The following is a 16,366-nucleotide window of genomic DNA, read 5'->3' on the forward strand; positions in this document are numbered from 1 at the left end:
AGTACCAGTCCCTAAATCTTCAATTGCAAGGTGGATTGCATCAGCCATTAAATTCTGCCATAACGCTGCAGGACGACCCTTAACTACTCGAGTCAATTCAACAAGAACTGTTTCTACGTCCACTGCTTTAAATATTGGTGTGCTGATTCAGGAAATCTGCATAGCAGCCACATGGTCACCCAGCATTATTGCCTGGATACTTCAGACAAAGCTAATGCAGCAGTGGGACAAGCTGTGTTGCTCCGTCTATTTCAGTAAGGCGAGCCTCTTTCCTTTTATGAATTTCTTTTTCCTCCATCCGCTCTTGTTATGTTTATTGATTTCATTATACTTGTTACAACTATTGACTATATTTGCTTTTTTATAGTATGCTAATATGTATTCAAGTTTACTGCAACTATTCTGATTCAAGCGTGTGAGTCTATGAACGATCCGATTCTGGGGAAGAAAATAAGTTACTTAACTGTAGTTCTCCAGTACTGGTATCTTTCATGGATTCACAAGCGACCCACTCTCCTCCCCTAGAGTCTCACCTTTACTAGTTAGGATTTTATATATTCCCACTTGTGCTTGAACATCTGCGGCAACTAGCTGTGGGGAAGATTCTAGAGGGTGCTGACGTTTGATTGGTTGTAGACAAACTTTGGCCCTTTTATAAAAAATAAAAAAATTATCATAGATAGGCTATTGAATTCATAGCCTAGTGCTATTGTAGGCTATACTACTAATATGATTGCTATGATGTAATACTTGGACAATGGGGAATGATTCCAAGCATGTGAATCTATTAAAGACACAGTACTGGAGAACTACAGTTACAGGTAAGTAACTTATTTTCTTCTGCAACATGTATAGGCATCTAGGAAATACACCATCTTCGAAACCGCTAGTCTCCCCATCAAAGACCGTAGTAGAGTGTTCGAGAATGCAACCGAATTTCACAGATTATTGATTGCTCGCTCCATATTTAAATGGAGTGCTAATACATTTGTTAGTAGGACCTTGCATCTAACATTCCATGTTGTGCCGTGTGAGCTTCCTTACTTGGGTATTCTAATAATGATGTAAGGAATGAAATTTCAGGGGGCAAAGCTTTATTGGAGAGGACAGCTGTATTGATGTTCTGGCTCTTCATACTTGTACTGTACCAGGGTCAGTTTTCTGGAATAAATCTACTTTGGAACTTATTTTGTGTGCTCATCTTTACAGTCCAAAACATCAAACCAATGGGTTTTCCAAATTGTTCGGATGTGATACTCCTTCCCCTACGTGACTAAATGTAAATGTAAATGTAATTGAGCTTATATAGTGCACAGCTACCCGCAGTGGGTTTCCCGGCGCTTGCTTAGGGAACCCGTCCTGGTATTCCCCAGTGAGATAACCCCAGCAGGGTATCCACAAGGTGAAAGCCGGGCATCCCGCCGCGAGGGGCCGTTGTGGAGATTAAGCAAGCTATTGCCCAGAGTCGCAGAGTGTGAACCCGTGAGTCGAGAAGGCACCGGAGCGAGAATTATCGAGTCCGTGGAATTTGAGCCCAAGACCTGCCGAGGCAGGGAATTGAACCCTGGTCCAGGGCCGATCTCAGATTCCGGGTCTGCCGCCTCTAACCCCTGAGCCAGACTACCCATCCACTCATGCCACCTGCTTGTGAGAGGTCGACGAAGGACCATCTCTCCTTCATCCACCAGGAAGTGTCGGGTTTTTGGACCAAGGGAGCCATTGAGTGAGTGCAAACTCCAGAAGCAGGTTATGGTTGCTATTCCCACTACTTCTGGTGTCCAAGAAGGACGGAGGCCTTTTTCTTATCTTCAACCTGCGCCCTCTCAATTTCTTCCTCAAGAAGTTCAGAGTGCTCCGTTCCTGTTTGCCCTAGACCCGTTAGACTGGATGGTAGCATTGGAATTACAGGATGCATATTTCCACATTCATGTCCTGCCTGCCCACAGGCAATACCAGTAGTTCACCGTGGGCCACAAGCACTTTCATTTCACTGTGCTATCTTTTGCCCTTACCAGCGCTCGTCTGGTGTTCACCAAGGTGATGGTGGGGATTGCAGCTCATCTGCAGATTTGAAGGGTGCCAGTCTTTCCCCATCCTGGTGAATGGCTGTTGAAGGTGGACTCCCCCAGGGTGTTGTCTCCCACCTCCAGACTACTGTAGACCTTCTGCATTCGCTGGGGTTGACAATTAACATGGGAAAGTCACACCTGACTCCCTTTCCGACGCTCCCTTTCATCAGAGCTGTACTGGACATGATGCAGTTTCAGACTATCCACTCGAATGGCAAGTCTAGGATATTCAAGCTATGATACTGATGTTTCAGCCTCTATCCTGGATTTCAGTGAGACTGACTCAGAGGCTGCTGGGCCTTAAGGCCTCCTGCATCATGCTTGTGACACACCTTTTGGCATATGTTGACAGTGCTGGAGGACTAGAAGTTCCAGTGAGCGCAGTATTAGGGGAGTCTCTCTGACATAACATAACATGTAATTGTAAGGCGCACGTTCATCCGTAGGCATCTTGGAACTGAATTACAGATGTTTGTTACCCAACTCAGTGGTACTAATTTTATCGACCTCAGATGGATGAAAGGCTGAGTGGACCCGCCGTAATTTGAACCTGTGACCATGATGTCAAACACAGGTCCCTGCAGTAGACGCATTAGTCCTCTGAGCCACCAGACATGGTCCTGATCTCTGAAAAAACTGCTAAATATCTGCAGTGTTGGTTAACAAACCCCTCTCGCTATTCCAATTAGATAGGACAGTGGTGACAGATGCGTCACTTCTGGGATGGGGCGGCTGTCTGGGAGAGGTGGAGATCAGAGGCCTCTGGCAAAATCTAGACTCCACATCAACCTTATGGAGCTCCGGGTGAACCAGCTGCCACTGAAAGACTTTCTACCTTCCATCAAGGGAAGGCTAGTGCAGGTGTTAACAGACAATCCCACTGCCATGTGATACTGAAACAAACAAGGCGTAGTGGGGTCATGGACCCTTTGTTAAAAGGCCCTGGTATGCACACCCTATTAACCCTCTTACAAAGGTCCGCTCGGACTTCGACCATCAAGATAACTGGTGACAATAACATCTACCGGAGTGTCAATGGGCTACAAGCTTTGTCATCCAAGCCTCCATACCTGAACATCTAGCCAGAAAAGCTAGTTTTGCGAACTAGAGCTTCCTTTCTGCTAAAAGTTGTCACTCCCTTTCATGTAGGCCAGTCCATCGCCCTGCTTACTTTTTATGCTCCGCCTCATTCCTCTAAAGAAGAGGGAGCGACTTCACGGACTGGACCCAAAAAGATCATTGTCTTTCTACTGTGACTGCACGAGATGCACCAGGTAGGCAGCCAACTCTTTGTGACTTGTGTTGAAGTGAAGAAGAAAAAGGCCATGCAGACGCAGACCGTCTCCCAGCGGATCATGCTGTGCATTAAAATCTACTACACATTGGACCAGAAGCAGCACCCCAATGCCTTGTATGATTATTCCACCAGAGCCAAGGCTGCGACCACTGCGTTGGCACGCGGAGTCCCAGTCCTGGACATCTGCCAAGTGGCAATGTGGGCCTCTCACACATGTTCACAGAACACTACTACCTAGATAGTCAGGTCTGTTGGGATGATCACTTTGCCAGTCTGGTCCTGCAGGACTTTTTGGTGTGAAATAGTTTTGCAGACCCACCTCCGGGGAGGTGTTGCTTGGGTATCTATTCTGAGGTAAGAAATCTGCGTCTAGAAATGTCTATCAGATGACGAAGTTTCTTGTCTTTGGTAACACCTTATCTGGTAGAGACTCTCTATCTCTCTATGTTCCTTACTGACCCAGCCATTCTCCCTGCTCTGTGAATGAATTTTTAGGGACAGGGTTGTTTCCCTTTTCAAGGCTGTATTTTTTCACACCAGTGGTCTGTGTTCTTCGTGGCTCCTTGTTCCTGGTGTGGAAAGTCTCGAAAAGTAACTCATGTCAACACGCTGCTGTTGTGCCTATAAAGGACCTGTTCACATCACTCCAGGCACGGACAATGCCAACGATGCCACATGAAGCCGAACACCACCACCTACTAGCACGCAGAGGTACTGCTCACCCAAAAGTTCCTGATCCAATCTAGCACCTGAGGATATTTCTAAGGTAAGGAATCTATAGCTAGACCGAGTCTCTGCCTGATAAGGTGTTACCGATGCTAAGTACGTTTTTCTTCAAGGCTTTTGAGGGGACACTGTGCTTGGATTGAACAGTTAAAAATGTTAGTGCTTATTGATGCATTGGATAGAGTTGTTTAGGGTAATCGTGGAAGATTCTAGCAGTTTACTTGGTGTTGATAACCATGTTTATTTTTATTTGCATTTTGTTTGTTCTCTATGGGTGTCTATAGACAATGACATTGATATTGGTTATAATGTCTCATTTGAAAGCTAATCTTCTGATAATTTGTTTTTGAACACTACTAAATAAAGAATCATCTGAAAATCCATTCAAAGGTGGATGCAACGCACACGCATGCATAGATTCCAGCCATGTTTTTTAGGTTTATATAGCATGAATTCAGCACAAGGGCATTGGTGCCCTTTACGTGAGGACCAGTTACATTACGCATGGTCGGATTCAGTTTTTTAAGCTGAGGCGATTAGGTGATTTGAACAGTTGTTGAGTGTACGCCAGGACTCAAACCTGGCTTCCCAGTTCAAATTCGGCAGCTCTGGCCTTGCTGCCATATCCTCTCTCCTAGCACACCACAGCCACTTTTATTTACCATTCTAACGAGATGAACATTAAAAAAATATGCAGCTCCCGGGACCTACATAAAAATAAATAAATAGAAGCTAACTTGGGGGAGGGTGTCAAGGAAACTCATGAACTTGCATGGATTGTTGATGCCCAAAAACAGTCACCCACACCCCTCAGTCAACAGTGGAAGGAGAAACTCACGCAGTACAAGCACTGTAATTCTGAAAAACTCCTGCATGGAACCAGTATAAAATCAAAGAAGGATATCCACTATATCAAGAGTAGAGATGGACAATAAGGCCATCCAATAATGAGCAACCCACTTTATGTATATTAAATGTATTGGAAGTTAGAGATCTGACAACAGAAGGCTGAAACTCTTTGTAGCCAAGTCCTAAAAAGGGTCAATCTTATGGCAGATTTGTGGACTCTTAATTGATAATACCAAAACGCTCGCTATCTATGTAGTGGAAGTCTACGAAAGTCTGTCTTGAGCTGGTATTTTGTTTGTAAAACCAGTCTGATCCTGTCCTGATCCTTGGCTATACCTTGGTAAGTGAATATGGAAATGAGCCATGAATCTCACTATGTATGTTGGTAATATAAAAGCTATTTAAATAGAAAGTTTTTAGAGGGCTATATGTGAGCGAGAGATCTAGTTGCAGAGTCCTTATCTTAATATCCTCCCTAGGTGCCAGACTGGATCCGGAAACTTTCTCAGCAATAACTCAGCGCATCGGTAGAGGGCATGGAGTAAATCCACAGCAACGCCTCCAGAATGTGACATTAAGGGAGTTTGTATGAGCCCTGCCTCAACGTGCGGACGCCAGTTCCTTCTTTTCTGGGCTAATACGCGGATCCGCACTGCAGTTACGCCTGCTGTTTCTGGCCTACTTGATGTTTTTTCATCGGAGCAGTTTGCCTTTCTTTAATGTCTTCAGGGTTCAAGCCTTGTGGTTGACAAATGTCCTACACGGAGCCTCACTGGATTCGATTGTGGTGTCTGGGTGAGTACTACTACTCCGAGGAGTGCGGCTCTTGTCAACAGCTCAGACCGCAAGCACGCCGGGAACGTCGCATGAAGTTTGTGGTGGTGCTGTTGTCAGTCTTTGAGGTCTTCTCATCATCCTCGGTCCCCTAGGCGTTCCAGGAACAACTTGCTTCAGTTCTAGGAGCCGTTCCCATGGGCATCATTCACCTTCAACATCCAGGGGTAAGTCTTGGTATCTAAGTCGCTGTGCTTACCGCCTTCGTCGCTTACCACTGATCCCCACTCTTCTCTTGAAGTGCCTTGGAATGAGTCCGTCCCGCGTCTCCCGACTTATCATGGAGCCGGGACATCTCTAACCCACATGAGACAATAGTCTCAATCCCTTCTTTCTGTTCACTTCCCCCTGGACCGGCCTCGGGCCCCACAGCAGTGCATGAGTTTGTGCCTATGACTCTGGCGGGTTCCCCCTCTGCTTCAGGTGGGCCTCTTGTGTCTGACACCTCAGCGGCACCGGTGCACAGCCCACTGCGGCCCCCACCTTCAGCTCCCGCTCCTAGTCTACCAACTCAAGTGTGTGCATCAGGCTCTTGTCTGCCGCTCTGGTGAAGGTGACGTTGAGGCATTGCCTTCTTGGCATCAACTGGCTTAGGTTACGGCCTTGGATGCAACTTCGATGGAGTTGACCATCTCGGACTCCTTTCCTCTAGTTTTCCCTTCTGAGGACATTGGTTGTGGCAGTACTACATACTGCATTCCGGACACTGTACCACACCCTATGCAATATGGCTAGTTACTTGACTTGGGTTTACACCAGTGGAATTTTCGCTGGCCTCCAGCCTCCTGTCTCCTCCTGGTTTGGCTACAGAGTACAGTTCTCCACTGGCAGACATGCTCAATCAAGTTTCGATTGCCCTAGATTTACATCTTCCTTTGGTGGAATTGTCAACAGACCCCTTAATTGGTGTTCTACACCCTGCCCAGTCTAATGTATTGCCTACTTCCTTATAGGGATTTTGTCTTTTTGATATCCTGTTGAAGTCTTGGACTAAACCTGAAACCGGGCTCCCTGTGGATTGCTCAATTTCTCGCAGTCATCCATGGGGACCCCTCCTGTCTCCTTAAACATACCTCAACTGAAAGCTTTATGTTTCAGGCTGCTTTAGCCAGGCTGAACTTTGCTTTTCTACCGCATGTCTCTCCAGAAAGGGAGGCTAGGAAATTTGACGCTTGTGGTAGGCATATTTTCTCTTCTTCTAGCGCTACTTTTTGCTTTCTGAACACTTACTTTGTGCTTGCCCTCTTTTCCGATGCTTTATGGGACTCTGTAGAGCGCCTCTTGCCCTCCCTTCCGAAGGAAGCTCGAAATGCTCTTGTTCCTCTAGTACAAAATGGGCAGCAAGCTGCCACACTTAGTATCCGCTGTGGTATAGATACTACTGATTCTGTTGGTCAGGTTATGACCTTGCTCATTGCTCTGCGTCAGTGCACGTGGTTGCGTACTTCCAGGTTTTCGGAGGTTGTGCAAACTGCTTTAATTGACGTGCCTTTTGATGGTGCCTCCCTTTTTGGTGCTCACGCCTACTCTGCTGTATGCTGGTTCAGGAATAGCCATGGTGGTACCGAGTCTTACCACTGTTGTTGTGTTAAGGTCGTTGGGGAAAGTTGCTTCCCCTTGTTTTATCCCTTTCCCTCCTTCCTAGGGCAGTGTTCTTCTCTCCCCTCCAGGGATACACTTGGTGTGGTGTTCTTTCTTTTGGCAGGTGTTTTTTGTGTCTATGCTGTTGATGAAAGGTTTTATTTCTTACTTTGCTGCCTCCTGGGAGTCTGTTCTTTCGCTTCTTTTGCTGCTTGAGTTTTCCTAACGGAGTACTTAATCTGTGGCAGGTCTTCTATCTATTTTGTGTGGTCGCACTGTAGAGTTGTACCCATTATTTGGAACGTTGTATGTCTTGGAGGCTTTTTTTGTGCGCTACTTGTGGAATTTGTAACTCTTATAGGGACCTCGCCTTCCTCTTTTCTCTGCCCTTATGTCCATATGGATTATTCTGGTGCCGCAGGCAGCCTCTTTGGCCCATCTCTTTGCTTTATTTTACTGTCTGGAATGTATGGCTTTCACATGTTTTGTTCCTATTGGTTTAGGCCTGGGTTCCACAACTCCAGCCATGTTGTCCTTCTGTGACTGTTCGTCTCCAGCAGTCTAGTATTCGTGTGCCTGTTATATACATATCTGCCTTAGCAATTGTGGACAACTGCTGTCTGCTGTTCTTTTTGGTCCTTTTTGTAGGAGAGTAGGGTCTGCAATCCTATGATCACCCCAGATTTTTGCTTTTTGCTTCACTGGTTTACGACTTCCCTGGCTGTGGGCCTGCTAATCAGACCCACAGCCTAGCTGTTCTCTCACTAAATTGACACGTGTACCTTAGGTGCATTTACCAATTGGTACTGGGCCACCTTATCAGTCCCTGTACACAGGGCATAGGTATACCCAGGGCCTACCAGGGGCTGCAGCATGTATTATGCCACCCCTGGCTGGCCATCTAAATCTGACACAACTGGCTGCACGACAGCTGGGGCAAGGTGGTGTAATCACCCTTTGCTTTAGATATAGTATACCTATATCTAACCCTAAAATGGACACATATATTCCTATCAGTCACTCCTATGGCAGGCCTTGACAATCCTGAAGGCAGAGTGCTTGGATTTATGTGAGATGGTGCTCTGGCATGAGCTGAGTCCGTCTGCAGCTTGCGGAACCAAGTCCTAATAGCTGTTCCATGATAACGCGTAACATATACTCTTAAGTGCATTATAATCCTCGCGGTTATTTGCCAACTTTGGTATCGCTTTATCAAAACATGTCGAGTAAGGTGTCATACGAATTGGAATACTAACCCCTCACCAATTCTGGCGACGGGGTTAGCATTCCACCCTTCTAGAGGGACACGACATGTATGTAACTGTGAACCCCGGTTAAAGTTAACTCGAGCCTCAGCATCACAAAATGGATGCTGCCACCGCAGACACAAGTCTGACCTCCTGCTGCTGGGAGTCCTTCCAGCGAGGAGAGCTTGGACAAAGGGTTTCCTGTCAGGGGCGGTGCTAGCACCATCCCAGACAGGGTTTTGTGTATCCCAGGTAGGCAGTGCTGAGAGGAAGGTGACTGCAAGTGGCACCCCGGTGCTCACTGTGCATATGCCGGCTTGAACCAGTTCCAGGGGCACACCAGCCCCTGAGCTGGGGAAAGTTCGGACAGGGGAGAGGGGTGTAACCACCCCCCTTCCTGGTCCCACCCATGGGCAGGACCTAGTCGCATGCCAGCCCCTTTCTTTAGAATAAAGGTAGGAGCGGGGACCCTTCCAAATTAGATCATCTTTGAATCCTGAAACTACTTTCTACGAAAGGAACTCTCGACTTCTTCTTCTCAAGATTTCTCCCTTGTGACTAAGGAGTAGTCACCCTGCAGCAGCAGGCACCAACTAAGTATCTTGCGGTTTGCTGAAACGTCCTTCCTCCGGAACCAGACCGACCAGCACGACGAGACCTGGACTCCCTGCCCTCTCTGACCTCAACCTGCCTCTACAGCACAGCTGAGAACCGTGGGTGCGACGAGACCAGAGGAACCGGCTATCATCAGAACCAGCACGACACTGAACCAGCACGGCCACCGAGGGACCCTCGAGTGGGTGCACTGGGGTAAGAGAAGCCCCAACCCCAAGCAGCACGAGCACCGAAGTCCAGCCCCCCAGCATCCACCAGATCTGCGTGGGGCCCTTATGGTCCTGGGTTGCTGCTACGTTGTCCGGTCACTTGCCCGTTGGCTAGTGACCCTCTAGACGAAGTCCTACGTTTGTTTCACCGCTGGTCTAGCTCCTCTAGACTACCCCTAGTCTCCTCCTGAAGGGGACCTTCCTCGACCCTCCTGGTCCACTCCAGACGCCATTTTGTGTCGCCACGTGGGCTTGCCTTAGCCAAGGCTTGTTGCCTCCTTCACCGGTTCCAGCATCGCCAGCCGCAGACATCCGACGTGGGACAGCTCGCAGACCTCCAGCCTGGTCGACATCAGTGCCCTGGTCCGTGCAGCAGCAGAATCCAGTGTCACCTCTTCACCTGGCTGAGTGACCTCGTCCGGTGCCATCCTGGCGCCCACCTAATCACTGGCTAGTGATTCAAAACTTGGTCCCCTCTGCTTACAGGTATCCTTCTTCACTGATCCATCCCTGGATCAGCCCGGAACATCTTCACTGGTCGCCTGCCAGCAACTTCCACTTCAGGCTCCTGGTTCATCAACGAGGACTCCAGACGACACTTGAACCCTATGCAGCCGCAGCCCCTGGGCTAGGTAAACCGAGTACCACGGTGCTCCAGCGTAGATCCACTCTCTAAGTGTCTAGATCCACTTTTGTTTTTGACCTACCTAGTCGGGTTCGCCCGAGAACACTAACTTTGCATTTACTAGCCTCCATAGACTTTGTCCCGCATTGCGCGTGAGAGTTTCCACTCTGCGCACGACGTCCCTAGGCCTCCTGCTTCTAATCTAAGGGTTCAGCATTGTAGGCTCAGCGGTTCTAAAGCCTCTGAGAATAGTTACTTACCTGCTAGTAATTCGCATTCCACTTTTGTAGTATATGGTTTTCCGTGCCCCTAGGGCACTTGTGTAAATTGTGCAACTTTCAGTATTTCTTCAAGAGTTTTGTATTGTGCTTAGCGCCCTGTCCTCATAAAGAGTCCAGGGTTGTTGTGTTATAAATAAATATCCTTTTATTTTCATAACAACTTGTGTGGTGTCCTTTCACTTGGTGTTCAAGGGGTATATGTGATGGTATAACAGCTGGCTTAACATGCCCTCTAGAGTTTAGCCTAAAGACTGCTCTTGTCCATGTTACTAGGATAGCTGGTCTATAAGGTTGACTTACAACCAATCATCAATAAGGGTCGTTTGGTATGATACATAATGATCACTAGAATAGTGAGCACTGCATATCAGGCCAACTTCTCACACTTTTCACCTGGGAAACCGGTTCCCTTGCTTGTTTGGATCCTTGTCTGGTATCCTTTTTTCGCTAGAGACTGGGTTTCCCTTTCTTGTATCTTTCCTCTGTCGACTTCCGCGTTTCCCGCCCTTTTTTTTGTTTGGGAGAAATTCCATTCCCCCCTTCATGGTTGGAGTATTTAATTACCTTTCCTTGGGGCATGTCTCATCTTTCCTCAAGTTTCCATGAAGTGCTGCTCAGGTTTCTTACCTGTTTTTATGAGTTTGACAACATGTGATTGTCGAATCAACCAAACGTTGCACTTATTTTCCGCCAACCCTTTTATTTCACCATGGCAGTCTTCTGTTTCATAGTGGACTTCCACTTTGTTTCTTTTCGTTTCACCTGTTACTGCCTGCTGGCACCCTTACTCAATCTGTGGTGTTGGTTCTTGGGCAGTTGCCCCTGTTTTCCTTTGGTGGGTAATACCTTCCACTTCCTACTCCTATGTGGCATTTTGTTGCTGTTTTTCCAACCTTGTCTTTCTGTCGGTCGTAACTTCTTCGTTACAATGGCAGGATGTATTGTCTCTATCCATCCTGCACTTGGAGCATCTTTCGTTCCTCCACTTCTCGTCCTCCGTCTACTAACGTAGGATGTGGGTTACCGTCGGGATATACTTTTGCTGTACCCCTTGTGTGTTTACAGGGATTTTTGTGTCTTTTATATGCAAATGTATTCTTATATACATTTACATGTGGATGTGCCAGCATGTGTATGCCTATCTCTTGACTGGATCTCTTGTAGCTGTTTTGTACTTCAGGTATATCTATGTGTGTGGTTGCACATATGGTCTTCTATACAGTGTACGTTGCTGCGTTTTACCTATGCCTTCTTGGTTTAACCTTATTGATTGCACTTGTCTGTTTACTTCCTTCTCTTCAATGAGCACCTCTGTCGCATTGTTTCGGAGGATGCCTTCTAAATCTATCAAGATTTCCAGTGTAAGATCGGTTTCATTAACGTTCTTGTTTTTCTAGAGCGGCTCTTCAGCAGACATTGTTCTTTCTTTTATTTTCTCCATTATTCTTTCACTGAAGGCCCCCTCTTTTCAAAATCTATTTCTTGCGATAGTTTCCTTGATGATTGGTGGGTGCTCTTTATTGGTCTAATGTGTTCGCTGCAGCTGAGCTCTCTGAGTATGCTCTCTGAGTATGCTTCTGCCATTGGGTTTGAGCCTGGAATCTATAGACTATTGTCTATGGTCCCTTGCATCCCCCGATTGTAGGTTACATCCCTTTTTGGGGCAGCCTTATTTACTGGTTCTATATCCTGTTTCTCACAGTCTTGTTGCTTTCTACTCCTTACAGACTTTTGATAGTCCATCTTACTTCACCTCTCATTTTTTGGATAGTCTGGTCCTTTCTATCTTTGGACCGGCTTGTCCTATTTGGGGATCTTTGGTGAGTTTGATTTGCAGCCCTTCCTCTAAGGATGGTATTGCTTGAATATCTGATTCTAAGATAAGGCAACTGCGGCTAGATGTCTGTATTAGATGGATGGGTTACTTACCTTCAGTAACTCCTTATCTGGTAGAGACAGGATCTAGCTGCAGATTTCTTATTGACCCACCCATCCTCCCCTCTCTGCGAACGTAGGGTCCGGTGGTGGTCTTGATCCCTTCTATTGCGGTTCTGGCTATCTGTATTTGTTGATACATGATTTTTTTGCCTTTTTTTGGCAAACTGTTTCCTGAGACTGCTTCGCTGCATTGTTGGTGCGGAAATGGTCACAACGAAACTGACATCTGTTCATCGGGGGAGTGCTTATAGTGACTCCGTGGATGTCACATTCTGAAGACAACGTCACTACGGAGTCGCTTGATGCCTTTTTAATGTGCTTCTTTTTATTTAAAAATAAATTAAATCTGGGCAGTATATGCTTTACATAGACTACATTTTTACCCTTCAAAAGAATGATTTTTCCAAGGAAGTCTTTTATATATTTTTGAATAAACATGCTTCAGTATCATGCTTATTAGTGGGACTACTTGTTTTTTTAGGACTTCCATCACGTAAACATTTTACTGAATGAGAGCTAGCATTACAGGTAAGGGGCATTTCCATCTTTAATAGCTAATTTTCCATATTTGGTAGCTAAAAGAAACGTTTTGTAATTTGGCATTGTTTATATTCTCTTGACCTTTGGAATGTGACATCAAAGCCCCGCATGTCTGAAACCCTAAAACTTAGACCCCAGTCTTTCCTTTATGAGTGCATAGCTGTTAATGCTTGTAGAATGATGTGGCAAAGTGTGAAAGGCAGAACATGGCAATTTTTCAAACTGTTTATTGGGGGGATTACAGCGTAACAGGAAAACATGTTTTGCTTCCAGTTCCTATATTTTTGAACTTTTGAATAATTCTTAAAAGAAAGAATAATCTTAATTATTTTTTTGTGCTTTTTTCTAGTTATGCCATTCTCTTTTTTAACACTGCTTGTGCGGCCCAGACAGCTGTGGATGAAATGAATGGGAAAGTAATCCATGGAAAAGGAGTCAGAATTCGTATCATAAATGTTGCAAAAAAACCTGCTGCAGTGACACCGTTAGAACATTGTGTACTTGAAAAAAATACGGTTACAAAAGTCACAGTCTGCAACCCAAGTCGGTCTTTGAAAATCAGCTCCCCTTTGAGGCCGCCAACGATGGAGGACTCCCACAAACTTGCAATTCATGTTAAAACGCCTGAGGAAATTCCAGCAAAGGACAAATGTCCAATTAAACAGTTGACTTCCACTGGACCTACTCCAAATTCTGACACTGCTCTAAATTCTTCTCATGTGAACAACTTGGCTGAAGACACTAGACCTGTGCGAACTACACCATTCCCTTGGAAAGTAGCCAACTGCACCGCCACCCCCTTGATGGTACCCGGTTCTTTTCCACCTCCATGGTTTATTCCTGGCTCTTATCCTAGCCCTTGTTGGCAAGTACCTGCATCTAATGCCTGCCCTTGGATGATAAATAGTCCTCCTACCTGTAACTGGCTAGGATCCAACACTCCTCAGAGCCCATGGCCAGGGGCAAGTTCCACCCAAATTCCCTTTCCAGGGCATGGATTCACCAATTGTCCGTGGCAACATCCTTCTCATCCCCAAGCGTCCTGGTCATTGAACTCTTTTTCTCCCACAATTCCAAGCAGCATTACTTCTGTCAAAACCTCACCAAAGCAAACTAGTTGCCCAAGTACTAAAGTGACTTCTGCCACCAAGGAGGCAATCTGTTCTGCCACCACATCTAAAGACAGCAATCACCCCTCTATCGCTACACAAGCAGTTTGTCTAGGACCCTTCAAAAACACTTGCAGTTTCTCTGGCCTCATAGATAAAACCGAAAGTCCCCAGACTTCCTCCCAGGTTACCAATTCTTCCACTTCCCTTCCTAAAGGGGCCATTACTGCCCCTGAATATTCAAATGACATCAGCTTCTCTGTAGCTCCGACAACTGTGACCCCTTCCATCTCCAAACCTAGGAAGATGACTCTCCCAAAAGTGAGAGTCACTGCCTCAGGACTTAGAAAGTCAATGGCTTCTATCACTCCACTTTCCAAAGTTCCAAAACGTGACCCTACTTCGAGCACTGTCAGGACATCAACCAGTTGTACCTTACCAACTAATACCCTTTCCTGCCCCATCCCATTCTCTTCTACACTAAATAATTCTGTTACAGCTCAAATAACTGTTGCAAGTGGTACCATTACCTGTGTCAATGGGAAAGACTGTGATGTTTTGTCCAGCACTATTTCTGCCTCTCCGGCTGCACCAGTGACTCAGCCATCATCAAGACCACCAATGGTAAGCCATAGCATTTAGGTAATTAATATTTAAGCAGAAAATGAAAATCATTGAAAAGTCACTGTCCAAACAGATGAACATTTCACTAAGTTATTGTATTCACTGGTAAAATATAGATGTGTGGTACATTGATGGATGAATTGAGTACAAGGCATTCCTTTCCACCGGGTAATAGACATTCAGACTTTCCTGCATGAATCAGATATGGTATTTCCACAGAGAGAGCTAAGTCAATAGGCGGCCCTGCGCTGTACAGGTGTACAGTATCAAAGAGAAGTATAAAGTCAACAAGTGATAAGACTAATAGCTGGGATGTTGGCGATTAATGCATTCTGATGCTGTGTTCTTTAAAGGGGTGAGTTTTCAACTCTTCCCTAAATTAAAACAGCTTTTAGGCGATCCTCCTGGATATGGGGATGCTGTCCTATATTCTCTTTGTTCACCCTAAGTTCAGTGAGCTAAAGAATGGTGATGGATTAAACCCATGATTTGCTCAAACGCTCCGTCCACCATCTCCTTTTGTTTCTCTTTGTCCTATATTCTGGGAGCATAGTTGGAAGACACCTTCTGCCTTGTTTTTTCTTTTTCATACTTAGTCTGCAGTGTGATGGTGTCCTGGCTTTGGTAGTGACAAGAGCCACCAAAGATTGAGACTTTGTCTACAAGATAAGTGGGGGTGCCAGTTGTGACGGCTTTGTTAAAAGACGCAAATGAAGATGGTGTACCAATGGAGTGCCATCAGAATTGCAGCAATGTAATCTGACCCTGCATGCGATGAGATTGCTGCAGCATGTGGAAAACCCTTTAATAGTGGCATCGTGGAAAATCTGTAAAATGGACATATCTTGCTGTATAATGTCAATCGCAGAGGACACTATGTTGCCCAGTAAATAAATTCTTGATGATAAAGTGAAAATACCATTATCAACCACAGTCAAAGCCTTTTCCAAATTAACCCTGTTGATCTCGCGCAATCTCTCAGCAGCTCCTTGTTGAGAACTTTTCCACAGCTTGTTGTATATTCCATGCAAGAACCGCTTTTGACTTGGTTTCCGGGGATCTAATAGAAAATTCCTGAGATCCATGTCATCAGAAAGAAGAGACAAGTGTTACTTCACTTAAGAGAGTGTTAATGTTTTTAGCCAATCACTGCACAACTTCCTAACACTATATCATGTCACCACCCCAGATTGTTTTGTTTGTACATATCGCTTATCAGATGTATTGACTCTAAACCTTTCGGTGTTACCCAGGAATCTAGATTGACACCCATTTGTGTCCATAGGCCAAATCAACCACCACTTCCAATTAGGGTCTAAATTAAAAGCGTCATTATGTATCATGGTGTCTAATGTATCCTCACTGAAGTGTAAGTGCTGCCAATTCTCAAAGCGTGAGAACCCAGGAATGCGAGGTATGTTCAAATCCTATTCCAAGACAGGAAGTTTGTTGCACTGTTTTATTCAGGAAACTTGTTTGATGTGGTATGAGGCATGCTGCAAATAAGGCGTTAGTTCCCAGAACCTGCCGCTTTTTTGTCCCCCAGACAGATTTTATGTCTATGGTGTCTTTCCAGAAGTCTAAACCCTCTACCGACAGTTGGGAAATAAAGGAAGCAGAGTATATCATCTTAGTGTTTGTTAGCATACTTTTATTTGCTGGTTTAGGTGCAAGCTTATAATAAGAGGCTGAGTCTGATGTGTCAGAACCAGAAAAATCAGCACACTTTTGTGTAAATGTTTTGAACTAACTTTTGGCAGTGTTGGGCAATGCTCCCATTGAGTGTAATTGTAAACCGCTTGTGAAATAGTAGATTTGTGTA

General features: G+C 45.6%; 1 protein-coding gene across 1 annotated transcript in view; it reads left to right on the forward strand.

The window, feature by feature from the left end:
- RBM44 (RNA binding motif protein 44) overlaps positions 1-16,366 on the forward strand; it is a 1,989,784-nt gene that overhangs the window by 1,621,223 nt on the left and 352,195 nt on the right. Inside the window, exon 18 of the mRNA XM_086956335.1 lies at positions 13,161-14,544. Within this exon, the coding sequence (XP_086812461.1) occupies positions 13,161-14,544 (1,384 nt within the window). The remainder of the gene's footprint in view (positions 1-13,160; positions 14,545-16,366) is intronic.

This window comes from Lissotriton vulgaris, chromosome 2_1 (genome assembly GCF_964263255.1).
Source record: "Lissotriton vulgaris chromosome 2_1, aLisVul1.2, whole genome shotgun sequence".
Lineage (NCBI taxonomy): Eukaryota > Metazoa > Chordata > Amphibia > Caudata > Salamandridae > Lissotriton > Lissotriton vulgaris.